This window comes from Parus major, chromosome Z (genome assembly GCF_001522545.3).
Source record: "Parus major isolate Abel chromosome Z, Parus_major1.1, whole genome shotgun sequence".
NCBI classification, from domain to species: domain Eukaryota; kingdom Metazoa; phylum Chordata; class Aves; order Passeriformes; family Paridae; genus Parus; species Parus major.
Window position 1 is genome coordinate 2,710,891 of NC_031799.1, and position 27,315 is coordinate 2,738,205.

General features: G+C 43.3%; 1 protein-coding gene across 2 annotated transcripts in view; it reads right to left on the minus strand.

The window, feature by feature from the left end:
- SETBP1 (SET binding protein 1) overlaps positions 1-27,315 on the minus strand; it is a 252,909-nt gene that overhangs the window by 195,399 nt on the left and 30,195 nt on the right. The window contains exon 2 of one of the 2 annotated variants that reach the window (XM_015614924.2): positions 22,202-22,285. The exons of the other annotated variant lie outside the window; for it this stretch is intronic. Within the exon in view, the coding sequence (XP_015470410.1) occupies positions 22,202-22,285 (84 nt within the window). The remainder of the gene's footprint in view (positions 1-22,201; positions 22,286-27,315) is intronic. 2 annotated transcript variants of the gene reach the window in all.

A 27,315-nucleotide genomic window follows, 5' to 3' on the forward strand; every position in this document is an offset into this window, starting at 1 on the left:
GGGAAGGGAAGGGAAGGGAAGGGAAGGGAAGGGAAGGGAAGGGAAGGTCTGTTTCTCAAGACTTTGTGTGCCCACACATTTTGTACTTCCCTGACTGTATCTTTCACTTTGCTGCTCCTGCCCCTCCCATCACCCTTGCTGCACAGTAGCAAGCTGGGTAAATATTAACTAAGATAAGAAATGATTAATGAATTATCAATTGCAATCAAATTGCTTGATGCAAAGAGCTGGATGTTAAGGAAAAATACTGGCTGCTGTGTCTTTGTTATATTGGAGAGAAGGTGAAGGCAGAGAATAAATTAGGAGGCTGCTACACCTGCTACAGATCCTGAAACATATCTTGTACTCGGGCTATGCCAGGTAACTCCATGGTAAATTGAGCTTAGATACCCATGCAAAACTCTGTGTTTGATTTGCATGTAGCAGCCATTAAGATGGTGCATAAAAAAGTCCCATTTTTGCCCATGCAAATGGAAGGGCAGAGCCACCGATGGCAGCTACTCGTGCACAGCTGGCTGTAATGGCACATGCCTGGAGGAGAGCAGGGCTCCTTGGGCAGGAGGCTCAGGCTTGATCCACTTTAATCAGCAGTATTTCCAGTTGTTTAATGAACAAATAAACACTGTGAAAGCTCCTCATGTGGTAGTCAAGATATTTTCCCTGACAAAAGTCAAAGCCTCACGATATCGAGAGCTGCCCTAACAAGTTCCTCCAAGGGTAAACTGAAACTAAGTGGTGATAAGGTCAATATTTTCCAGTGGTGTTGCTTAAAATATCCAGCAAAGTCAATAATAATGAAGAAAACCACTAATTTGGATTACTCCATTGAGGTGTAACTACCTGACATGAAACTTTCATGTTTAAAAACATGGGCCTGAACCATTTGCTTGTGGTTAAATAATGGGTAAGAAGCAGACCTGTGATGGTTTTAGGACCTGACCACTAAAAATAAGTTATGGAAAAGGCTGAAAAAGCAATGTGGGCACAAGAACTTGCCCACCTAACTCCCTGAGAGAGAGCTGTTCCCTGGCAGAGGGCTGGATTCTGTGTCAAAGTTAGTCAGAGAAGCATGGAAACTCCTCTGTTGTCCAGGTGCTCCCATCTGGCCCTGGAAAAGACAAGTTTGCCACTTGTCCGTTCTCACTCCCTCTGGAAACACAAGTGCCAGCAGCTCAGCCGCTGACTCCTTTTACATTTGGACATGGATGACATTGAGTGGCGTATCTTTAACAGCTCTTGCTTTTCTAGTTAAGCATTAATGTTTAACGAGATCAGCCTGCAGTTGCTCGTTAGTGTGCAGTGCTCCAGCTAATTAATACATCACTGGGAGAGCCAGTCTGGGAAAGGAGAGAGAGCAAGTGCATTCCTGAGGCATTTCTCAGTCTTTAGAAAAGAAGGGGGAAAAAAAAGAAAAGGAAAATTTGGGCAAAGGGTTCTTCAGAGAGGAGGAATAAAAGACCCTCCAAATGCCTGTGCAGCAATGCTGAGCTGACTTTCTGTGAAGAGGATGTCTCTCACCATGCCACCATCCTCCTGATAAAAGATGAGTGTGTAGCCCACAAGAAGCAGCGCCGGAGAGGCAGCTCGAGTGTCACAAAAACACATCGGCCCTGACAGCCACACACATTTTGCAAGCAAGAAGAAATAAACAAACCATCTTCTCATCCCCCCACATCCCTGCTAATTCCTCCTACCAGCTCGCCTCCCGCAATGGGGGTCACAGGGAGATCAGGAAATTCTTATCAGCACCTGGCTGGAGGCTGCTCCATCGCGCTTGGCGGGGCTGATGCCTGCTCAGCAGGCAGGGATTTTTATTTTTTTTTTTTAAGAAATCATATGAACTGCTGCTAGTTCTCACAAATGTAACTGGTTTCCCATCAATTTTCAATTTATTGCATCTACAGCCGCCTTGCCTGCATCAGGCAATGATTTGTCAGCCTCGCTGCTGAAGATAACATCTTTAAAATGCAACTCCAGTACTTTCTACTATTTCAGAATCCTGCAGGAAAATTGGAAGACCTTTTTGTGCTTACCTCAATTCAAATGTCAGCACAATTTTCAAACCAGAGAAATACATTTGGAGCTACTGGATGAAAAAAATTTAAAAATCTGAGGTCACTCTTACTTCAAATAGTGTCTTAGAGACTGAGGTTCGGATTTTTTTATAGCTATTTTAGAATGTGAGAATGGAAAATGTAATTTTCTCTTTCTGTGGGAAAAGACAGCTACATGGAGCAAACCCCCTATTTGTATGTAATACAAAAGATCAGGTGGGGTCATCAGAACCACTAAGAAAGTTTAGTTTTTAAACATTTGGTTTTGGGAGTGTTGGAAGGAAGCAGAGAAATGGGTCAAGGTATGTAATGCAGATTTAGGAAGAGGACTCAGCTTTTAAAAGGAGTGTGTCTTGCAGCTGCTTACATGGAAGAGAGTTATTTGGTAAGGAATCATACATGATTTAGGATTAAAAATCATATCGATATGTGAGCCACTAACAGCAGCATTAAAAACGGAGTTTCTAATACTGCTAAATTCAAAATGTTTGAGAATTGTGGATCAGGCTCCTTGAAAACTGAATTAAAATCAGGCAAATTAGATTCTACTTATGTGCCTTCTGAGTTTCAGGGACTTTATAAGTTAAGCCTCATCACTCACTGGTACTGATGCAGAATTTATAAAATTAAAAAAAAAGGCGGGGTGGAGAAAAAATAAAAACTGCTGCATACCTCATATCATAATAGTCTTAAAAAGTCACAAGAGTTGGCTATGGAGGTTCCAAACAAGAACTCAGCCCATGCAAATCAATTGTTCTTCCACCTCTGGATCCAGCTGAGTGTTAAGTGGTAACATATGTAGGATGTAAGTATTCAAATATTAATTCTTGGGCAAACTGAAATGATTAGGGAAAATTAGGAACTTTGGCAGAGCAAGAATGGGAAGATTTTCATTGGTACATATTAAGTGTGGAAACTAAATGTAAACTGTGTTCCACCAGCTTTCTCATTACTGGTTAAATGTTGGTGGGTACAAAAGGAAAATATGCCAGTGTCATTGGAGATGAAGAGAAGGAGGGAAGTGAGAGGGTAAGAGAGGTCCACATCTCCAGTAGGGGACAGCTGAAAACAAAGCTAAATGGATTCTTCAGTACAAGAGACCATCTTCATTTAAGCTCTGCTCTGTGAGTATTCAATCCACAGCAGTAAGCAAAACACTGGTGAAGGGAAATTCTAACACTCACTGGACATCTACATTATTCAAGAGAAAAATTTAAGTTCATTCACTTTTAGCCTTAAATCTCATAGACAAAATCACTTATGTACATAGATATGCTAATGCAAGCTTTGTTTTCAATAGCTATAAGGCCTGAGTTGTTGGAATAACTGGAATCTCTTATCATGATTGCTAATGGATTACTCCTGGCACCAGTCTCTGAGATTAGGAAGTTCCTCTACTGCCTCTTATCAGATTAGGAACTCAGAGCCAAGCTCCAGGATGACTCAGCAAGGCTGCAGAAAAATAGAGTTCAAAATGATTTTCAGTGGTACAGCAAAGATTTAAGCAGGAAACAATTTGGCTCATCATCTTGGGTAGATAAGGAAAAGTGAAAATGAGTAAGGAACAAATAACCTTATTATTGTTACAGAAGAACAGTAAGGGCCCTTGTTCTACTCAGATGCCATTGTACAAGATCTGGAGAAATGCAGGTTGAGACATTTGGAGGAACTGAAAAATAGAAATAGTCATTACTATTTTGAGTAAATTATTATTTACTTGTAATGCCCCACAACAAAGTGTAACTTCTGTAACACCCAGATGGTGTTTGCACAGGATCAGAATCAGAGACAACACCACTACTGCCATCAATACCTGAGTAATGGCCACATTCAGACTCTGTTCAGGTAGTTTCTGATAATTTCTGATAATTTCTGGAATTGCTGTACCTATCCATGGAGCCAGTGATGTTCTCTTCTGGCAATTGGTTTATAATGAATCAACAGTAACAGTCTGAGTACTGAACAAAGCACAAGAACTTTCATGTAATCATACACACGTTAAAAACCAACAAATAAACATACCAGAAAAATTAAAAAAAACAGCCAGAAAATGGATAACTTACTCTTCCAGAAAATTCTTTCACAATGATGCTTTTAGCATCACTTGATATCGCTGGAACATGAGGGAAAACCTAAACAGGCTCCTGGAAAAACATCACTATGACCTGTGATTGTGTCTGCCAAGAGCGCAACACACAAAGTCTTCCAAGTCCTCTGATGTCCTAAAATTGCAACTTCATTGCTACTTCCCCTAATAATTTGGGGTTTTCCATCATATGGCTGTTGCTGGAATGATCATAGAATGATTAAGATTGGGCTTTACTTTCAGCTCATGCTGACACAGTCCGTAATACAGAGGGAGTCATAGAATCATTTCATTTGGAAAAGATCTCTCAGATCATTGAGCCCAGCTGTAAATCCAGCCCTGGCAAGGCCACCACTAATCCATGTCCTCAAGTGCCACATCTACATAGTTTTTAAATCCCTCCACGGCCCTGGGCAGCCTGTGTGGGCAGGGCAAAGATTTTACTGAAGAATTTTTTTCCAATATCTGACCTAAACCTCTCTTGCTGCAACTCGAGGCCATTTCTTCTTGCATTGTCACTGGTTCCCTGGGAGAAGAACCTGACCCCCACCTGACTACCACCTCCTTTCAGGCTGAGAGCAATGAGCTGTCCCCTGATCCTTCTTTTCTCCAGGATAAGGACAGCAGGACTGCCTCTGCTTCTCGGGGAAACTGTGCTAGGGGAGGAGTGGAGGCAGCACCCTGGGTAGTGCCCAGCATGTGGGACCACTTCATCTCACAGCTAACCCTCACTTTTAAGGACACCTGGAATGAGCTTTTTAAAGATTTAAAGATGAAAAAGTAGGAATCCTCTTCCCAAATGATAAAAGCCAGCAGGGTTTTAGCAGTGCACTGAAGATCCCCCTCTGAAATGAACTCGGAGGGAGTCTGGCGTGCAGGAGGGGAAGCTTCAGCTCAAACACTGGGGGTTGCCACAGCCCAAACAATCAAATCAAGGACTTATCATAGGAAGTGACAGGCAACCTCAGCTATAAGAGAGGTCATCAGCTCCATCTAAACACTTTCTTTGAAATATATCTGCAAGGGAATAAAAACAGGATGGCAAATGATTCAAGACTAAATACTCCGACATATCCTACAATACCCTTTGCACTCTCTTTTTGACTCCAGGAAAAGCCGGGAAGCTGAGTAGCAGCCCCATTTCCGCTCCCTTTTCACCTCCCCTCAAGAAGAGTGACTTTTAACCTTATTATTTATATTACCCTCGCATCTGCAATTAGGCACTGCACAAACACGCGATCTGGGGGAAGTACCTGCCCCAAGGAGCCCGCGGATGGGCAGAGGCAGGGGAAGCTTTACACCGGATGATGACAAACCCCTCTCACTCCGTGCCATGGGACAGCCAGCTGCACTGGCCAGACCTCGCCTGGGTGACACTGAATCCCATCTGCCCGCCGTGGCTATCGCCCATCTGCCTCCCCAGGCCAGCCAGGTCAAGCACGGAGGGGCGAGCGCATCCTCTCTGTCCCTTTCTGCGGGGGTGGATGCAATTAGCCCGAGTCGTCAGAGCCGCCCTCATGCCTTTGTTAGAGCCGCCTTCATGTCTTTGTTAGACACATCTCTCCTCCCGTAGAGCCCATTCTGAGCATGATGGGCTCGCTCTGCTCCATCAGGGTTTTACCAAGGCCAGCTGCTCAATGGGGACTCGGTAAAATGAAGACCAAATACAACCTGAGCAGTAGCTGTAAGATTATTATTTTTTTTCCCCCTGCAATTCCAGCCTTTTTTCTCTCTCCTCTAATTCCTCCCTTTGTAGGCATCCATCCTGGGGGCCCACAAGGCTGAGAACCTTTCATCCCTTTGCAGCTAAAAAGCACAGAGATGTTTATTTTCTTCCTCTATTCTCAGACTTAATGAAAGCTTTTAAACCCAAATGGCTGGAGATTCACACCTCTCCCAGAGTATATCTGAATTCACTAAAAGCTCTTAGGTTTCCTGTCACCCTGTGAACATAAACAAAGTGCACAAACAGCCACACCTCCCCTTGGAAACTGAAAAAAACAGAGAGAGCTAAAACCAACATGGAAGACCTTTGGCTAACAGGTTGAGTAAAAAACACACGTGTACTCAAACACACACCAACCCCCCCTCTACCTTACTGGAGATTCAGTCCCTGCACTGGAATGTGTAATACAAGCACAACAGCTGCCTATAGCACTAATCTAAGGAAAAGGTCATGGAAAGGTATGTATCCAGCATTCGTTTTGAAATACTCTATAAGGAGAATGTGGTGAGGGTTTTTTTTTTCCCCTCTTCCTAATACCTTTCCCATACTTCTCCATGGCCTTTTCACATTCATGAAACCAAGGGAATCAAGCAGGGCTCCCTCTGGTATTAAAGATCACACTCTGGACTGGGCTGGGTTTGAGGTTTTTTTCGAGAAGGAGAGAAGATAAAACTTGCTCTGGACAGAGAGTTGCTTAAATTTTAAGCAGTGGAATGTAGTTGCAGTTTCTACTTGGGATGGATAGTGGTGATCTTGAATGAGGAACAGATTAATTTATTTTTTTTTAATGTTTTGAAGTCAAAAGAAATCAGCTAATGGATTTGAGTAACAAGGGGCAGGGAAATGGAATTTTTAAAATGACATTCAAGGAAAAATTCTAGGCTGGTTCTGAACATGGATAACCTTCTCTATGGACACTGCCTCACTCTGAGAGAACATTATCAAAAAACAGAAGAATTCTCTAAAGGACAAAGCCCTCTATCTATAATGTTAGAATGTAGCTTTTCTCTTCTTCAACGTCTTTAGGAACGTGAAAGGAAAATAGTAATCTTTATAATTCATGTATTGATAGCAAAATGTTTAACATTGCAACCCTAAGAAGAAAAGATTAAATTCACAGGAATTACTCAGTGAATTGGCCTAAAAAGGACTCCTTCTCCATCCCTACTGTTATTATTTTTTTGGTGGTAGATTATTTTTCTAACAGGATTAACATTACCCTCTTGGCTTCTGTGCAAATGGGTGAGTTCACCTTGCCATAAGCTGTTTTAGTGTGAACAGAGAAAAGAGAGTTTTGAAATCCTTGAAGTATTTTTTATTTTAAGAAGTCTCCTGATGGCCTATTCTTCCTACAAAAAGATACACATTCATTCATTCATTCATTCATTCATTCATTCATTCATTCATTCATTCATATTGACTTATCTCATGATGGGAAGATTCTCAATAAAGGCTGTCTCAGATCCAACCAGTGAAACTTCAAGGAAAAGGTCTTGGAAGAACTTCATGAACTACAAAGCTTTTGCCATATTATAGAAAGAGAAAGGCACACACTTGAGGTCCAACACTTCTAAAAAAACTGCTCAAATGGGCTCACTAAACCTCCCTCACTTTCCCTTCTTTCTGCATGGCAAAAATGTCCCACTTATTTTCACTCTTGTCCTGTTGGAGGTGATGCCTTTACATAACCCAGCTCTACCAGAAAAAGTCTCCTTTTGGTGCTGAGAGAAGCACAGAGGAGTCCTCCAGGATGAAAAGTAAGAGAAGCAACTTATTCCATCAAGAGAAGGAGCAGTTCTTCCAGAGGAGGCAGGCCATTTGCATGCCATTTGGGTCACTGGGAGAGACACCTTCCTTTTTCTTCCATTCCTGCCTCCCAGTCCATGGGTGAACATGGGGCTGAAGAGGAGAGTCTACATTACACTCCAAATGCATTAAGGATCCCAGCACATTGCTATAGGCCATCAGAATAAACCTGGCAGTGCTTTGAAGTCTGTAAACTGATTCCTAGATAACTGCTTAGAGTTTCTCCCCTCCCCATGCCCCAAACAGCTTTTCATTTGATGTTCTGGCACAGAGCTAATCTGAGAAAGGATCAGAAACTCGAAGCTATTGACAGTAGTGACAGGAGTGTCTCAGTGTGACAGCTGATTGAGCCCCTCTCACATTTCACTGACAAACTCAATTGCTCCAGTAAATCGAGTGAAAGTCAATACAGGCAGCTCCTCCTCAAGCTCTGGGTACATGCCCCCTCCCTGAGCCTTCCTGGGGGGCCCCTTGTTGCTGCCAGCACCTGTAGGACTCATCTGAGGACTCATCCCTGTGTGAAATGGAGACATGGACCTGCAGCTCAGGGGTTGGGGTTTTGAGGGCAGCAATGCAGTGTTTACCCTACTGATATAAAGCTTGGTTTGTCTTCCTTCACCATTTTCCCTTTTTCTGTTTTTTTTTTTTTTTTTTAATAGAGACCTCTCCTGGAAAATCAAGTTTCATCATAAGTCCTCAGCCCGGGCAGACAACGTAACAGCCAGGCAATGCTGGAGGTGCAGAGGAGTGCTGTCTGCATGTCCAGCCCTCCCCAGGCAATGCCCATATGGCAGTGCACACTGGGGTTAGAAACAGGAAATACAGGTCTGTCTCTGCTGGCTTTTTCTGCTGTAAATCAGCAATAAAAGCCATCTGCGAGGAGTAAAATCTTATAAAGGTAAAGGAGGTGGGAGAAGAGGCTCAAGCCTGTTGCAGATGGCAACCTTGTGTTAGTCCTGAGTAACCAGGCAATTAAATCAGGGACTTAACAGGCTTTTTCCACACTTTAATTGTGAAGCAGGGGTGTCTGTGGCCCAGAGCAAGCAAACCACAAAGAAGACTTAGCAACATGCAAGGGGAACCTGGATTTTCAAAGAGTAAGGCACAGGGAGACAGGGGTACATGGTGAGGAACATATGCAGGCTACTGTTTGCAAATGGAAATCAAATAGGCTGACATTACCAATAATGAAGTGTGAGGTTGGCGTGGTTTCTCTCTCAGATTTCAGCACGGTTTATTTTTATAGAGGCAGCTTCCTCGTGCAAAGTGTTGGCAAACAAGCTGCTGGCAGGGAGGTGGGGAGAGGGGCAGTGAGACAGACAAGGCTTCTTGGGGAGCACACAGGACATTCCCCACCTGCTGGGATGGAGCACTGAGCAGCAGAGATGGAACTCCAAGAGAAAAAAGGGACATTTCTTATACACAAATGGCCCAGATACTGAACTTGGTTGGTGAGGAGTAAGGAAAGATGAAGGAACAGAAGGAGGAGAAAGTGAAATGGTGCTCAGCAGGTATCAGGTGCTGAGAGGGCAAGGGTTAAACACGACAAGCTCAAAGATAGAGCTGGGCAAATAAAATAACAGGTTCTCTGTTGCATGAAGTCATATGAACAAGTAACCAAAGAACACCCCTACCTAAATATACTCCCCTGTCCCCAGGTTATTAGAGCACATCAAGCTTTGCCTCTATTTACCCCATCCAGCAAACAGCTGAGGGCACAAAAGCGACACTGTCCCGCCTGCCTTAAAAAGAAATCAACTCGAACATTGCAACACCTCCATCCCAGAGCCGTGCTCTGATGCCAGGATCAACACACAGATGGTCTGCCCGCCCTGCTCCCACCGCTGCACCCTGGCAGCTCAACACCCTGGAGCCAGAGCATCCTGCAGGGTTCCCTGCCTCCTGGCTCTGCATGGACACGTGTACTCCCAACCAAATGACCTCATCTGGACTGGATTGAGCCTTCCAAGTCAAAATAAATACAGCACGTAGGAACTGGCAGTGATTTTCAAAGATTTAAGTTGGGTCCTTCTCAATTTTCACTCAGCACTTTATACATTTTTTTTTTTTTTTCTGCTACAAAATTGGGGGCATTTTATAGTCCCTGCTCCAATACATATTTTATAAATCTGCCTCTTATGCAGTTAATATTCTGGTTCCAAAGTTAACTGGTTAAAACACATATTAATAGATTTGGCATGGAAAGAAAAAGGAAAAGAAGAATAAAAAAAGGCAGGTGAAAGAAATGCTGGGGGAAGAAAAATAGCAGTGGTGTTTGGAATGGCTCTGAAGCCAAGACAGCAAACCTGGTCTTTTTAATGGGACCACCCAAGTGAGAAAGACCTTAAGCTCTTACTCACGTGTGTTATGTTCACTGCAGTGTAATTCAAAGTCCAGAGGGGAGTTAGAAAAAGTAATAGTGGGGTTTATTAAGGGCTTAGCACATGAGACAAAGTGCTGGGTGGTTCCCACCAAAGGCTGTTCCCAAATTTGCCAGCAGAATATAATGTGATCTCAAGTCTGGTTCAGCAGACACAGGAGCAGGAAGACTGTGCTGCTGTCACTGACTGCCTGGACTTTGCAGAAGTCAGCCATGGTTCAGTTCCTGAATATTCGTGTTGGGATTTTTCCAGAGCCAAGTAACATTGCCTCCTCAAAACACATTTCTGAGATTCAAACCAAAGAAAACCCCAATAAACCCCAGCACCCCTTCTGAAGGCCTCTTAAAAGAACAGCATTTGAGGTTGTAGTGTTTTGTCCAAACAACAACAATATATATAGGAATCCTAATTATTTAAAAATAATTACTTAATTAACACCAAACCTTTATGTGTTATGAATTGTTCAGTTGGATTGGCTGAGTCAGATCTAAGGTAGATTTCCAGGTCATAATTAAAAATATTACCCACAGGGAAAATGTTTATGATGCTACAAGTGCCAAGATAAGACAAACTAAGAGGTAATAAAGTGAAAGAGAAGTTTAGAAAGCCACTTAATAAAGAGAAGTGGACGGAGATAGAGCTGCTCTCCCAGCAATGACAAAGATGGGCTCTTAGATTCCGTGCTCTTAATTGCCTTCTCCAGCCCAGCTGAAACACTCCCATCAGCAAAATCCTGTCATTAGATTTAGCGATGGCATCTCCAAGGACGGGGGAACAGTCATGTGCAGGATTGGCTGTATCAGTATCCCTTCTCTCTGGGATTACACTGTTTGTATCCTAGCCTTTAGGAAAGAGGATGATTGATGTACAACAGCAGAGGAAGGAGGAGGGGGACTGTTGGGAGGGGCAGAAGATGGCAAAATCTGGTGCCCAACATGAAACATTTAAGCCCTAAACTTCTGGAGGGATATGATCCTACCCTGCAGCGTTGCTATTTTTTTTGCCACAGAATTAAAAAGAAGGACTTTTCCTGGTGTCACTGCAGGCCACAGAGGATAAATCCAAATGACAGGGCTTAAGTTATGAATATGGGGAATTAGAGATGAGAAGTAAAGCAGCTTAGAATGACTCTCCCTTTTGCTCTTTGGAACGCAAGCTTTAGCATTGATTTTGAAATGCCCTGTCTTCATCCTAGCAGCTTCTTGGAAATGCAGCTTGGGAGTTTCTTCACCTTGCAGCCTCTTCAGCATGATTTGATAATGATAAAAAGAGAACATAAAAGCTTTTGCATCATGTATTATGATATTCATTCATTCCCTTGTTTTCTAGGCACAGCCACTGACCTTCTGGGAGGGTGTTGAGAGAAAGATTTCAATTAACTTCGGTATGAGGATAGCCAGTGTTCAACTCAGAGCCTCCATTCCCAAAAATGTCAGTGCAGGGAGACATGGGTGCCTCGACAGCACCTCATTCAGCCAGACATCTCAAGTCCAGCCACAGGAGTGGCCTGCAAAAATCCTGCAACAGCTCCAACCTTGCAGCACTGGGTAACTCAAAATTGGTGGAAAGTGGTTACCACCTCCTTGTCATCTTGTGCACAGAGATTTCAGGCAGCCTCAGGATACTCACACAGGTCTTGCCCCACAGCACTATAGACAACACAGATATCCAAATGGAAACTTGTTTTCCCCTGACCAACAAAGGACATGGTAAAAGATCGAGCAGCTCAGGGAGTACTGAGGAGCCCACAGGGTTGGCAAAGTTAATTTTATCTTCTATTCTGACCCCAGCTTTGAGGTGAGGCAAACACATTTCCCACTCAGTTGCAAAACATTTCTTTATAAAGTGCTTAACATCTGCTACCAAAATAGCCAAGATGGGCATCTTTGGTGGGACAAAACACTGGGCCACATCCCCCATAGCTTTTTCCTGTTTGGTCTCAGTGTTGTGCAGGTGGAGACTAACTCCTTCCATAAAGGGGGTGAAATAACTACTCTGTCAAATAATTCACCTCCTTAGAGAGGTAAGGCTGAGGAGGAAAACTAAGGTGAAATAACCTGGCTGAGTTTGTACAGGAGATCAGTGCTGGAGGATGAGAGTCAATTTCCTGGCCTCCTACAACAATGCTCAGCCGTTAGATTGATCCTGCTTGTCTTCCAAAAGTGAACTTCACTACTCAGGGACAGACAGTGAGGTTTCCCGTGACTTTCCTCTCTGTGTTTTTCCTCAACAAAAGAAAACCCATTAATATTCAATCATTCCTGCATGTAAAACGCAGTTGCTAAAATGGTTTTGCACTTAACAGCCTCCAGTTGTAGACTAAATTGATGACACTTAAAACATGCCCAGGAGCCATAGCAGAATGATCCTATTACAGCAGTGCCTTAGTAATGTTGTGTTAGTTAAGGTTATGTTGGCTGGTTCTGAGGGTTTATAACCCATCTGTGAATATATTCTCCAGGCTGGGACCAGTTACCAAGGGGATTTATTCCTGCACCGAATCATATGACTTTTTGGGTTGTTTTTTGGTTTTTTTCCCCTATTCTTTTCCAGCTACTTTAGATCACAATTTTGTCTGTTTCTTTTTAAGATACAACATAAAAAGAAAAAGAATAAAACATCCCTCTGTCATGAGGCTAGTAGGAGCTGTACTATATTCCAAACTAGAGTTAACCTACCTCAGGCAATCCCTACCCCACGCCAATATCCAAGTACTCCCCAGTCTTTAACATGAAGGATATCAGTGCTGCTTTCACTGCTCTCTTTAGAAGAGAGATGAGGTTTTGCAGGAATTAAATCACGACTGGTTGTGTGGGAAACCTGTGACAGACTGAGCATCTCTGAAGGGTGAGCTGACTCCACAGGCACTGAATCTCTTCTTTTTCCACCTGCTTTAAAGACTTTCGAACCACAGCTTGAATGATTTCTCCCCTGCACGAGGGATTTTTTTTTTTTCTTCTACAAAGACCACTTTTGCTACAGTTCTGTTTGACAGAGTTTCTGAGTGGTTTCCAGGAGGTAATGTTTTAAAAACTGATTTGGCCTATATAAGGAGGCTTTAAACCCAAGGTATACATGTATCTACTGTCACTTACCAAACCAGACTCGTGACAAAGAAGAAGAAAGCCATGAAGTAGGATACAGCAGCGAGCAAAAGAACATAAGGAACAAAAGCTTATCTGGATGGAGCCATGCAAAATGTTCCTGTCACCATGGTCAACCCAACAGCGGAACCAAGCTCCCCAAGAGCCAGATCTGATGGAAAATTTAACTGAATACATTTTCCATGTATAACCAGTGTCAGAACCAAATATTTGCTGAATGCAGAGCAAACATATTGGGTACAATTCCAGACAGATGACCTGCTGAAATACAGGACCTGAATTTCATCGTCTTGACATTGACTCTGGTACAAAGTCAGTAAAAGGAGGGTGCAACCTGCCACCATTCTGCTTGGCTTGCATTTTGCGCCCGTGCTGACGGAGACAGGCGTGAAGTGCTCCACAAAGCTTCAAGCACGACACTCCAACCAACAAGGCAGGTCCTGCTCTCCATCTGCCACCCTCCACAATGCCTTTGCACTTCCCTTGCACCTCACAGCTCTCAGGAGCTCTGAGCAGGCCGCTCGCTTTGCATGAACCTCGGAGGAGATGGGATCTGGGTTCACGTGGCATCTGTCATCTAAAAGGTGTCTGGCTGAGGCTGACCCTGCTGCGGTGTCTTCACATGCTGCCATCTGCTAAGGGGAAATGGGAACAGGACAGAGTGGGAAAGGCAGCAGAGGTGGGGCTGTTCAGCCTGGAGAAGAGAAAGTTGTGTGGAGACCTCACAGCAACATTCCAGGATGTGAGGGGGGCCCAGTGGGATGCTGGGCAGGGGCTCTGCATCAGGAGCTCCAGGGACAGGACAAGGAGGAGATGCTGCAAGTTGTAAAAGGAGAAATTTAAGTTCAATATCAGGAAGAAAATTGTTACTTGTGAGGGTGGTGAGACACTGGCACAGGTTGCCCAGGGAGGTTGTGGATGCCCCAATCCTGGTAGTTCTCAAAGATAGATAAGGACTTGAGCCACCTGGTCTGGTGGGAGGTGTTCCTGTCCATGGCAGGGAAGGGCTGGGACTGGATGGCCTCTACGATCCATTTCAACCCCTTAACATCCTATGATTCTGTCATTTCATGAGAGACAGTCAGAATATCAGAGAATAATGAGGAAAATTCTCCTTCCTATGTCATTATCAAATCAACAAGTCCAAATCTTCACTCAGACCTTTTCCTCATCCCCCTGCATGTTGTTCCTGCCTTGGCTGAGTCTCCTGACAGCAGGTAAAGCTGCTAAGACAGAGGGTATGGGATCACTCTTTCCCTCACAATCCACACAGAAGGATCAGTGAAAACAAGAAAACAGTTACTAATTCTCCCTGGTATTTCAAAGCCCAAGTTCCACAACACAGCATTTTCTTCATCTGCTTCAGCTCTCTTTTAACACGCTGGTACGAGTTTGCCTTTGTGGACTATAAATGACCCTTTCAAATTCAGCATTTGAGGCTGGGGATGACAATTGATAACAATAATATTTTTCATGTGAGCAACACTTTTCATTCAGAGGGCTCTCAAATTGCTTTTGGAAACAGTATGGCTTCCCTTCATCCAGCACCAAAATGAAGCTGCCTCCAAGGTGGAACAAAGGTCCCATCAATGCAAGGTGGCAGTACACAGCAATTTAGGGCAGGAAGTCAAGAATTATATGTCCCACTGATGGCAGAGGGTCAAGTAAAGTTGGCAGAAAGCATATCCTGAATGAGAGCCTGGACAAAACATCATCACCAGCTCCAACTCAGGAGGGAAAGTGCCATGGGATCATCACTCACTAGAAAAGGTCAGAGCTCCAATCTTTACGTCTTGAACAGGGGCAGGGCACTGTGTTAATGCACACATTCAGAAGTGCCTCAAAAGAAAAAGAAAAAAGGCAATTTGCTGACTGCACTTCTGAAGCTTTTTCTGCAACAAAAAGAAAGGGCAGTATGAGTTTTTTGGTCTCCCTTTTCCTGTAGAAAGGAAAGGTTCTATTGAACTTCAGTCTACACTGTGCTACACTTTACAGGAAGCCCAACCCACTCTGGAATTAATATGAACAGTAAGAGGAGACCACAAGGTGGAAAACTCTTGAAGTGAGTACAAGACTATTCATAAAATGAGTGAGAAAAGGAAATAGGTGATTATAAAAGGTCATTAGAAATGTCAGCTTACAAATGGCTTTGTGTGAAGGGAGGTGTAACCTGCTGCAAGACAAACCTGCCATAGCTGAACTTGCAGAGGACACCCATAACCTCAATCTCTTTTGTTCAGAAGTTTACATTTAGGAAATTTCTTCCATAATATTATCGCTCTAAAACTTACATAAATACAAGGAATGGGGACTAATCTGGCTTCCACTTCACAACTGCTTCAATTCCTCTCAACAGATGTGTGAAACTAAAAGATTTTCCCAATCACCAAGAATGCAGATGCTCAGCAGCAGATCCAGCAATTACCTGGACACAACTGCTGTATGAAATTGGGGGGTCCTGAGAAAAGGCATCTGGGGAATCTATTGTTCAAACACCTCTTGTCCCCAGACAGATACCCCTAAGAGGATTTCAGCTTTTGTAAAACATTTCTGAGATTAAATTTTCCACAGCATTTTTGGTTCACCAAGTGAAGCTTCTTTCACCTTGGAGCACCACCAGCAGCAAGTGATGGAAAAGCAAAGATGATCCATATCTTGCTAAGTACAACACCTGTATCATGGAAGGGGGAAACACTCTGATGTAGCAGGAAGAACAAGATGTACAAGTATTACATGAGTATTTTGAACATTAAAAATGTAATTGTCTAGATAAGTGTAATGACAGAGGTATAAGGATTGCTTTTAACAGGCCCCAGAGCCAAAAGGGATGTGTTTATCAGTGGTGCTATATATAACACTTCTATGAATTCTCAATGACTGGAACACTCTCCTACAGTTCCAAGTTCTTTGTATGATCTTCTACCCTGCTTTATTAAATCAGCAAAATGTTTTTAAGAGCCCTTTACTGCCCAGATACCTCAGACACTTAACAGCCTCTCTCTCTGAATTTTACTTCTTGTTTTAGGTCTTTATAACCTGTGGAGAATCCAATGATTTTTTCAAGCAGAGATTCAAACTCTGCCATAAACGTGGGCACAGGAGATGGTGGAAAACATGCCCTCACTCCTACAATTCTCTCCTCCTGCTTCATTCCACCCATGTAATTCCAAGTTAGCCAACGCTTTCACTTATTTTTATTACTCTTATTTCTTTTAGCAGAGAGAAACATTAACTGAGGGGGTGTGATCCAGATTTGCTCAGATGAGGTACAGGAGCCTTTGCACTCCTTCATTTCATGCCTCAGTGAATTTCTTGGAAGAAATGCAAGTGGAAGAATGCAAGGGAGAGCCAGCAAGGCTAAGGCAGATCCTCCAAAATTTGGTTTCAGTCCTCTGCTACACCCTTGGCAGATATCACAGTTCAAAAGAACTTAGATTTGACACAGTTCAGCCCAGGCCAGTTAGATATTTAAAGAGGTGGGTTTATTTTTACACTTTTTTCCCTCCTCCCTTACAAACTCTCACCCTGTTGTTTTAAGATGGAAAATTATCAGTAGCCTTGAACATGTAAAATTTGACACCAGCTTACCAGACAATTTGTATTGGTCCCTTCAGCTTTGCTGTTACTTTCCTTCTTCTACAAATTCCTTCAACCATGAAACAGTGTAATTCCCACAACAACTTTGGCAAAGATCAAAATAGAGTGGAAGGTTTGCTCCTGCTTTTTTTACTGCTACCAGCCAGGTAATGAAGAGCTAGATGGAGACCAAAGATGTTTTTCTTTCCTTTTCTGTCCTAAAGTATTTTGTCCTGAAATTCCACACAGTCAGTGAAAACATTTAAAAAACTAATTAAGGTGGACTTTGTGGGGTGGGAAGGTTGTGGAGATTGGTTTCAGTCCAGTACTTAAGTCATTGTGCTTTTGCTGAAATGATGACAACATCAATGGATACCATTGCCTCATCTTTTTAAAAAGAATCTGTAGCTGCTAGGGAAACCAGAATAATTATGAATTAAACTAGTGTTTGCTCTCAGCATCTCAGAGGTCAGAGATCTCAAAGATCTCTGGTGACAGAAAGCTCTGTTCTGATGTATATATGTACACATGTAAGTCTGCAAACCCCAGTCCAGTGATGTTGAGAGAGAAATTTGACTTCTCACAACAGTTCTGCACAAGATGAACATCACTGCATGCCTCACCTCAACAGCACACTGTTTTCTTCAAGGAATCCATAAATCCTTAAAAAGGGTGCTTGATTTAGGCTCTGCTTGGTGCACCTGAAGTCCCAGGGAGCTAAACTCCTGGTTAGTCCCACCAGCTGCTGAATCCTGCTGCAACCAGGATCTGAAAATGGATCTTAAGATCCTGTCCTTGCAAGGACTACACATGCATTAGATTATACTGGAATCTTCTTCAGTTTGAAAAGAAAAACAAATTAGCAGACAAACAAAAAAAAAAGTCTGAGAGAGATTATTTAATCCCTAACACTGAGTTCAACCTTTGGAAAGAGTCAAAATCTCATGAGGCTTCAGGGGAAAGGAGGACACTCAGATGAGGCTGAAGCAGCCCACAGGGGAAGCTGCCTATTTCATTTCTGGAACATGGGCCATGTGCATCTATTTTTAGCTTTGAACTGAGTTCCTCTGCCTTCTGCCAGAAGTCCTGAGCCCTGTGCTGGTGCAACGAAAGCAGTGTCTCGACCATTCTCTAATAGCTTTTACTTCTTAATAAAGAGCAGCACTTAGGCGAAGGATGAGGTTACTGTCAGAGGGGTCATGATTAATAATGATTAATCTGATCCTTGCCAACATGAACTGGATCCACCATTCACTAAATAATTACTCTGCAGCATGGATACCATTTCCAGAGGAGGCATACGTTTGTCATATTAAAACCAAGACCAAACACACAGAAGGAAAAGGGGATCTGACTTCTCAGTAACACTTGAACTCACAGGAACCACCAGAAAAGTTAAGCAAAGAGGGAAAAATAAAAAAAAAAAAAAAAAATCCTACAACAACAACTACTGAAAATCAAAGGATAAGAGCAGTTAAACACAGATGAATCACCCACCTTTTGGGAGAAGCAATGGAAAGCAAATAAAACTAAACCCTCAGAAGGCAGAGCTGCACGTGCTGAGGATATGGAGCACTCTGCTACTTCTGGCTCTTAACCTTATGCATAACTCTAATATGCACATTATTTGCCCACCCACACATTTCCCTCCTGTTCTTAAATTGCATTTTTGTTTTCCTCAGAAAGCACACAAGTGAAATTTCTCCCTGGGAAACATCTTTCCTTCTTTGTGTTAGTATGCTACTTGGCCCAAGGAAATCCTCGTCCAGGACTGTCATTCTTAAACAACAATGCACCTCAAATAATAAACAACATTATAACCTTATAACATTATGGGGAAGCATAAACTAATGTGAGTCTAATAAGCACTCCAAAGAGCATATATGAACCTTACAATCACAGCAAGATGCTTGTGGTGCAGAGACTCGGTTCTGGGCCTCAGAGCATGGATAAATTTTACTCCCACAAAGCACATAAACAACAAGAAACGGTGCCAAAGGCAGACAAGGACATGGGGGTTTTGCTGGCAAGAGGTGGCTTTTTCTGGAGAATCCTCTCAGTCATCCTGCTTCACTGACCCAAAGCTTCCTCAAGACCATCCACAGGGGATGCTACTCCAGTTCTTCAGTGCACTCAGCTCTTTTCCCTTTGGGGTTTTCAAAGCTTTTGTGGGATTTATACTGCACTGTTTAACCCTCCCATGTCATGATGCAGGGCTTGATTTGGACTGGAAGCCCACAGAACACCAGTCCCTCTCCTGGTCTGGTGCAAACCCAACAGGAAGGTTGGGGTCCTTGTCCCTGTTGTGAAATCCCAGCTTTGCGTGAGCCTGTTTGGACTTCTGCCCTTGACAGGTCCAGATTTTACACACTGGTGACTCGCACCATGGAAAATACCATGCAGATAGTTGGTGTCTTTGACTGCCAAACTCAGGGAAGCAGGACTCAGGTCAAGGAAATGCCACTGCTTCTAGAGGCGTCCTGGAGAATCACAGAATATTCTACATTGGAAGGGAACCACTAAGATCCACCAGTGAAACTTTTAGCCCTGCACAGAAACCCCAACAATCCCACCCTGGGAATCCCTGGAGTGCTGTCCAAACCCTCCTGGAGCTCTGGCAGCCTTGGGGATGTGCTCATTCCCTGGGGAGCCTGGGCAGTGCCAGCATCCCTTGGGGGAAGAACCTTTCCCTGATATCCAACCTAACCCTCCTCTGATTCAGTTTCATGGTGTTTCCTCAAGTCCTGTCTGCTCACTGGAGTGAAGAGATCAGTGTCTGCCCCTCCTCTTCCCCTCACAAGGAAGTTGTAACTGCAATGAAGTCTCCCCTCAATCTCCTCCAGGCTGAAGTAAGAAATGTTGGTAAATTAAATCCTTGGCAATGAGGTTATGATTTGATTCAGCTGGGGATTTTTCCTAGTGGGGCAGGGTGCTCAGGATTTTTTGCCAGTCTCCAAATTGACTTGAAAGAATGACAGAAAAATAAACTCTTTGCAAAGCATCACCTTTCACAAAACTGTCAGATGAAAAGTAGTTGGTGACTTTAAGCCCAAACCTTTAAATAGCTAATGGTATAAAAACCACGTACCTATTTGTGTATACATTCATGCAAATGAAAACTAAGTTGCATTTTCACAAAACTTTACAGAGGCATCAGAGTGAAACACAAAGCAAGTTAGGGGGAAAAAAAGAGAGAAAAAGAAGGCCCCAACAACAATAACAATAACAAAAAATGAAGGTAAATTTTTAAAATCTGAGACAGGGAGCAAGAGGTGGGGGTAGAGCTCTGCAAACAAAACTAAACTCAGTGCACTGTTTTTCCCCTTAACAAAGTGAAACAAGCTTTTCCTAAAATAATGCTTCCTTGGCTTTCTGGCAATTAGTGTCCTGGAGGATTAGCCTACAATCATCGGCAAGTGTTTGCCTTTCCCAGCCGATGTCACCATAGAAATCTGTGTTTATCTACAAGGCCCAGGGGACAATTTATAAGCTGAGCTCAGGTCCTGCAGTCACAGACAAATATTCCACACTGCCACCCACCCTCCTGTACTGGTTTCCTCCCCATCTACCTCCTTTCCCCTGAAATATAGACAGGACCCTGCCAGGGGCATGACGAATGAGCTTTACAGCCTCTGAAGCAAGCACTTGCCCAATAGTTTGTGTTGATACAGCCAATAAAGAGCTACTGATATGGTCAACACATCATTAGGCATCAAAAATTAGATTTCAGGAAGTAACTGAATGCAAAAAATATTTTATCACTCTTCCAGAAAACATCAAAGAGAATGGGATGTTTTTTTCCCCCTCTGAAAACTGTTGCCTACACTCTAATTGAAATATTGCCATTTGCAAGTTTGAGGTCTACTTCCCAGGTTTTGTTAGAAATAGTGATTTGTAAAACCTCTCTGCAATCAAGATGTTCCAGCTTTATTTCTAATCTATGATACCAGTGCTTTAATGGTGTTCATATAAACTAAAAGTGATTCAACCAGTGAGTACTTCAAAATACAAAAGACTAAGATTAGTAAGAGTGTTTATTTCTAAATTAGTTTTCTCCTGATGTGTTAGAACCTCAAAATGAGAATATTAAGCTTGCATTTGAGAGAATGGGAAGCTAGTCTTTTAAAGAAAAGTAATATGAATCCTTATCTTGATGGTAAACTGACAATATAGCTCATGATAATTAATTTGTTAATTTGAAAATTCTAATAAAGGTACCCAAGCAAAAAGAAGCAAATCAAGGAAAGACTCAATTCTAGAAAAAAAAATTTAAATGTGACCAACATTGCTCACAACAGAAAATACTGCAGGACAGCTAGATGGATAGATGGATAGGTGTACAGATAAAATAAATCTATATCATATATATCTCTATCCTCTATATCTATCTTCTCAGATCTCAAACATTAGCAAAACAAGGCTTAGAGACATTGTTAGCAATTAAAGTTGATTGACATGCATGTTGAAGGTGAAAATCACTTTTCTTCCTGCGATTTCATCTTTTTTCCCTCCAGGAAGTTATCTGGGGTTTCTGGAGCTTCATGGACACAGTTTGAACCTGCCTCAGGTCTAAACCCTGTCACAGGTTGTCCACAAGATATATTAGAGAGGAAAGTTATTTGTTAATTGAGACCAACTGCTTCACTCTGCCACATGTAACTTTATGTAACACATGACCTGACTTTATAAAAAGTTTATGCTCAAATCAAATTTTGTTTCTTCTTTGGAAAGAATGACCTCCAGATTCAAACTTATCTTTAGCTACAAAGACAGGAGGCCATAAGAACAAAAGAAAAAAAATGTCAGGGATGAACTTGGCTAGTCTGAATAAGTGCCAAGTGGTAGGGGGGAGTAAGAGACCACCAGCTGGCTGTTATTCCAAGCACAGTCCAACTTACTTGCAATTACTGAACCCTACCAGTGATCCCACCAATGCCAATTTGACCAGTTTTAGAATAAGGGGCCATTCATTCCAAGTAATGAATATTGAAAACTGGCCATTGGTTTGTGAACAAGTTTTTACATGTCTGTCATGAGGAACCCCAATAAAGAATGTCCTTGTGATGGTGTCACTCCAGAACAAAAGCGTGTAATGAACTACCACCCATCCAGGCAGCTACAGGAGGAGCCCAAAGGTTGCATGCATTTAGCCAGCAAGGAAATGCAATATTCTTTAAGAAAGTGCATTGCCTGGAGTGAATTTTTATACAGAAACAGAATTCATGAATAAATAAGCCAGATGGGAATAAGCCAGGCAAGGGAATTAACATCTAGTGCAATGAATCCCTGATCTTGCTTGAGGGTTTTTCTACAAAAAACAAACATGCAAACAGTAATGTTGTACCACTGTCAATCATACCAAGGACTCTGTTTGTGTCCAGGAACTCTGATATGCAACAACACAGATCAAATCCACCAGATGTTAAGACATTCTTAGGTTTCACCAGTTAAGGTACATATTGACTGACCTGATCTGAGTCTTTCACTTGAGAACTTTTCCCTTTTCTGCAACCACAACTCATAAGCAGTTTTGCATCTCCAATGACTTTTCCCTATAAGAGATAAGGAAGGAAAAACATCAGCACAATCTCAACCACTGAAGACCAAGAGGCTTGTATTTGTGATCAGGAGCAGTGGAAGAAAGAGCATTAGGGAAGCCTGTGGAATCTTCCTGTGTTGCTGGCAGGTTCTAGTTTCACAGAGTGGGAGATCCAAAACTGCCAAGAAAACTTCCCCAAAGGATAATATCTCAACATCAGGGAAGTCACACAGAGGCAGAAGGAAATCAAGGTGTGTAGGAAAAGGCAGGGGGAAGCAAAGCTGAAAAGAAACAAGTTATTTTAACCCTTGTCTTTCATACACTTGCATGAACAGGAACATGTCTAGCATGCTCAAATATTAAATATCAATATCAGTACAAATACCAAACTGCAGTGACTTGAGGAAAAACTCATACACTACTTTTTCTGTCCACCTTTACCAAGTTAATGCCTACTTGCTTCCAGCGTGCCCAGATTTGGTGAAACGAAGCCTTCAGGAGAGACTTGCTCTCAGTAGAACAGTGGGTCCACATCACCCCTGCTAAACCCAGGCCAGGAATCCAAGAGCACACTCTCACCCAACACTGCTGGTACAGACTCTGCTATGTCTGTGACATAGGCTCATAGAACGTTTGTGTTGGAAGGGACCTTAGAGATCACCCAGTTCCACACCCTGCCCTAGGCAGGGACATATTCCTCTAGACCAAGCTGCTCCAAGCCCCATCTAACCTGACCTTGGACACTTTCAGGGACTGATGTTCAAACCAACAGAGATTTGCAAAGAAACTGAGTCCACTCACTCTCCTTTTACCTGTAACCAACAGCCTGAGAGAGGAGCTGAGCTCAGACACCTTTCTTTTTGTTGGAAATCTGTCAGACTGACTGTGATACAAGCAGCAAGGTTCCTCATGTTAACAGGGTTCTTTTCTGGGGGTTATTTGAGTCACTTTTGTTTTTTGCCAAAGTATTTCTGTTGCTTATCAAACCTGGACATCTTCATAAATCACAATGGCAGGAAGGAGTTGGGATTCCAGACTTGGTCAAAATGCTCCTTGAATTTAAACTCCTTGGAGTCAAAAAGAGACAGTGGAGTCCCGACAAACATATCACAATTATTTGTTTTTCCATAGGCATGCACACAAAGACATTGCCTACTTTCAGATTTTTGCTGTCCACAGTCCTGGCATCTGCTGGGGAACAGAGGGAGAATCTGTTCGTGTGCAGCCAGGAACAGTCATGAGATTGCAGATGGATTAATTCATTTAGAAAAGGAGATCCCAACACAGTGAGTTTAGCCAAATGGAAGTGCTCTGCCCTAAATGATGAGGAAGGGAAAGGGCACGATTAAAGGGAATTGCAGCCATTGCTCAGTGTCAGGGCACAGCAGAGAGTTGACCCTTGGTGGCAGGAATTAAAAACAGGCAGATAAACTTTTGGACACCTTGGGAGAGCCTGCAACCTGCCAGGTGTGGGGATGTCTCTTACGTGGTGAGCTCAGCATCTCACAAGTCCCAGCAAGGTCAGATAATGCACAGAAATTATCTTTTTCTCTCCTTCCAAAAGAGAAGCTGGGAAAAAAACTAAGACAATGAAAAGGTTGTACTGATGTTTAATTTGATAACCACCCAAAATTCCTCATGTTTGAGCTGTTGATTACAAATTGTCAAACTCTGAGGTTTTCAGGGGACTACTTCAGTCTCTTCTGCCTGTGGCTCCCATCTGTCAAAGGTGTTTCACTCCAGCCCCATTAATACAATCCTTCAACAGCCGGTCTGTAATCTATTAAAGTCTTTTTTTTTTTTTTTTCCTCAGAAAGAAATGATTAATTATAAGCTAAAGCAAGTGTATTAAAATACTCTGTTAGGGAGAGGAAACTGAGGCACAGGGAGAGACCCCTTTGTCTAACCACAGATCCCCTTCTAGATATCCCACAGCAAAAGAGACAACCTGGAGCTCTAAAATGACCTAGGAGAGACTCACACATTTCCCAAAAGGCCACTTGGAGTGGCTATAGCATTAACACACACTTGTGGTTAGGAAACTATATTCACATATGTCTCGTTGATGCTCAGCTTGTCCCACTGTCTGCTGCAAAGTTGTTACATTAAAGAAGATAATCCAGCCCTTTTTTAACCACAAGCCAAGGAAGAAACCTCCCATTTTCAGACTCTTTCTGTGGCTCTAATGCCACCTGGGCTCATGGTAAACCATGGCCATGTTCTCCTGTCCAAATGGAAGTACAAACAGTTTTATTTAACAGAGAGAAATCACAAGATGTTGCCCATAACCACCCGGAAAATCAAGAATACAAGGGAAATATGAATCCAAAACTTGAAAGTTTTCTTCTTTTTCTCTGTCAGCACAAGAATGAAGGGGCTCTTCAATTCCCTAAGAAAACCCAAACAAAAGCAATGCACTGGAAAAATAATCCCACCTCCTCCTCCAGCTGCTGATGCACCTCTCTAAATGTGCATTGGATGAATCAGCTACTACCTCCACCTTATTTTAGGAAAGATCCTTATGAGCAGATGCTTAATTTGCAGATAGGTGTCTAACATTAGGCAGCTAAGTTGAAAGGCAAAAGGGAAAAAAAAAAGCATATGGACAACATTTGCAGCCAGTCGCAACTCTGTTCCAGAGCAGATGGAGGCCTTGTCATTCAGGGGTTTCCTCACATACACCAAGCAGTTCAGTGGGGATAGGGAAAGGGGCTTCTGTTTGGATGCTTCTGTCTGGAACCAGATTAGAGGAAAGCACGCTTTTCCACAGCACACGCCTTGTGTTACATTAAACATGCATGTGCAACTTCAGCTTTTATTCAGCAATCTGAAACAGAGCCCTCCAGGGTGCTAAGGGTTAGTGAGTTTTTGTTTGTTTATCTGTATGTTACTTTACAGTTTCTAGTGCCCAAGGAGTTTGTTAAGAAATTTAAAACACCTCACTGGGGCTATCCTGCTGTGGTTGTTGCCTCCCAATATTACTCTCCTTCCTTCATCCAGCAGTGCTTGATGCTTACGGGGAGCAGAAAGGAGAGGACACCACAAAGAAAGGAGAATCATCTGACTGGGTATAGATGTTTGGTCTTAATTAATGGAGAATAATTTCTATGTTTCCTGGCCTTTTCATAACATGAGGTGCTACCGTTTAGAAGCAGGCACGAGGTTTTCCAACAGGGAAGATGGCTTTGCCTTCTGCTGGCTCACATCCATGCCAGACATCACCCTTCCCAAGGAAAAAGAGCAAGAAGGCTCCTTGACATATGTACTATTATCCCACCTCTTACAGGGAATCTGGCTGGCCTCACCCACCTCCTTGCACCAGGGGCTCCAGCAGTTGGCCAAAGTGTGCAGAAAAATAAGAAAAACCGTAATAATAGTAACAGGCTTAATTATCTCAGCTGCACGGGTGACAGGAGCTGAGCAGTTGCCAGTTTTAACAGCCTGTGGTCGAGAAACGCCGAACTGCATCACCCAGAAGTCAAATGAGGGTCGGTCACAACTCGCTTCACGCCAGCAGCTCCAGGGGAGGCGCAGGGCACACAGAAATCCCTGCGGCGCTGCCCAGAGCAATCCCGTGTGGAGCTGCCAGCCCCGTTTAAAGGAGTCAGACAGGAGGCACATGGCACAGGCCGGCCTCCAGGGAGCTGCCAGGCTCTCTGCTCTGGAGCTGCTGGCTGGGATTAATGGTAGGATCCTGTCTTCCAAGTCTGTGGCTGGAGAGCTCAGATCCAGAGGTGGGCTTGGCTTAGCACTGTGCCATGAACCTTGTGGAAGCGGACAATTCCAGCTGGGCTCTAACCTGCTTGGTTTTCATTAGCCTTTCTCTCTTCGGAGCAACAGCAATTGAAAATACTGGAAGCAGCTTTTTCCCCGGGGAGCTGGCACAACCACTCAGGGGGTGGTCGGACACTGGAACCACCCCAGAGAAGGCTTCAAGTCTGCTAGAGTCCAAAAAGCATTTGGACAAGGTTCTTAGGCACACAGTGTGATCCTTGGGGCTGTCCTGTGCAGGGCCAGGAGCTGACTCGATGACCCTTGTGAGTCCCTTCCAACGTGGGATATCATTCTTTGAGCCTATGTGTAGCACTGCAACAGCAAACTCTGAAAATCCCCATGGCTGCATAAGCGCCATTAGGAAGAACAACACATTCAGTGTTTGTTATGTTGGTTTTTTTTGCTGTTCTGTCAGGGTGATACACACATTTTGAAGAACCAGTACCCAAGTGCCTACAGTGGTAGAGTGGGAGAGAAGGGGGGAAAGGAAGGGAAACAAGAACTGAATCCAAGGTGGAGGCAAGCAGCAGTACAACAGACAGCTGGTGTTTGGGTGGTGGTAAATCACCCTGAAATGAGCCTCTTCCCTCAGCTCAATGAGGCCTAAACAACAAAGGAAGGCACAGCTTGCAGCCGGACAGCCTGCTAGCCAACCACAGACACACATGACAGCTTCATTCAGGAGCCCGGAGTCAATACAAAAGCTCCGAAATCAATCCGACATCCTGCGACCTCAAACAATGCGCCAAATCTTCTCAGAATTGGAGCCCCAAATGAGGGGGAGCAGCATTCAAGGGAGATCAAAACGCAGGGCTGGCATTGAAAGGGACTAAAAAGGAGAAGAATGTTCCCAGTTTATTAATGGTGAGGTCTGGCCGGCTGCATCCCAGCCACCATAGGTTACGTTCATTAAAGGGCAGCGCTTTGCACGTATTATGCAGAGCGCCCGGAGAGTATGTGTTGTGTGCGTGTGTCCGCCAGCGTGCCCCTCACTTGCTAGAGATCAGGATGTGCCTTTCTGCTTAGCACTGTTGTCTCCATCAGAAATTCCTCCTGTGTGAACCGCAAACGGGGTTTTTTCCCACTTGAGCGACTGTATGGGCACAGACACGCACATGTACACACGCTCTCTCTCATCCCTGAGCCTGAAAAGCATAAAGGAACTCAGGCAGACTCTTTCCAACTTTAAAAAAAAAAAAAAAAGAAAAGTAAAAAAAAAAAAAGGACAGCATTTTACATCCTGAAATTTATTCAGATTTTTAAAATTGA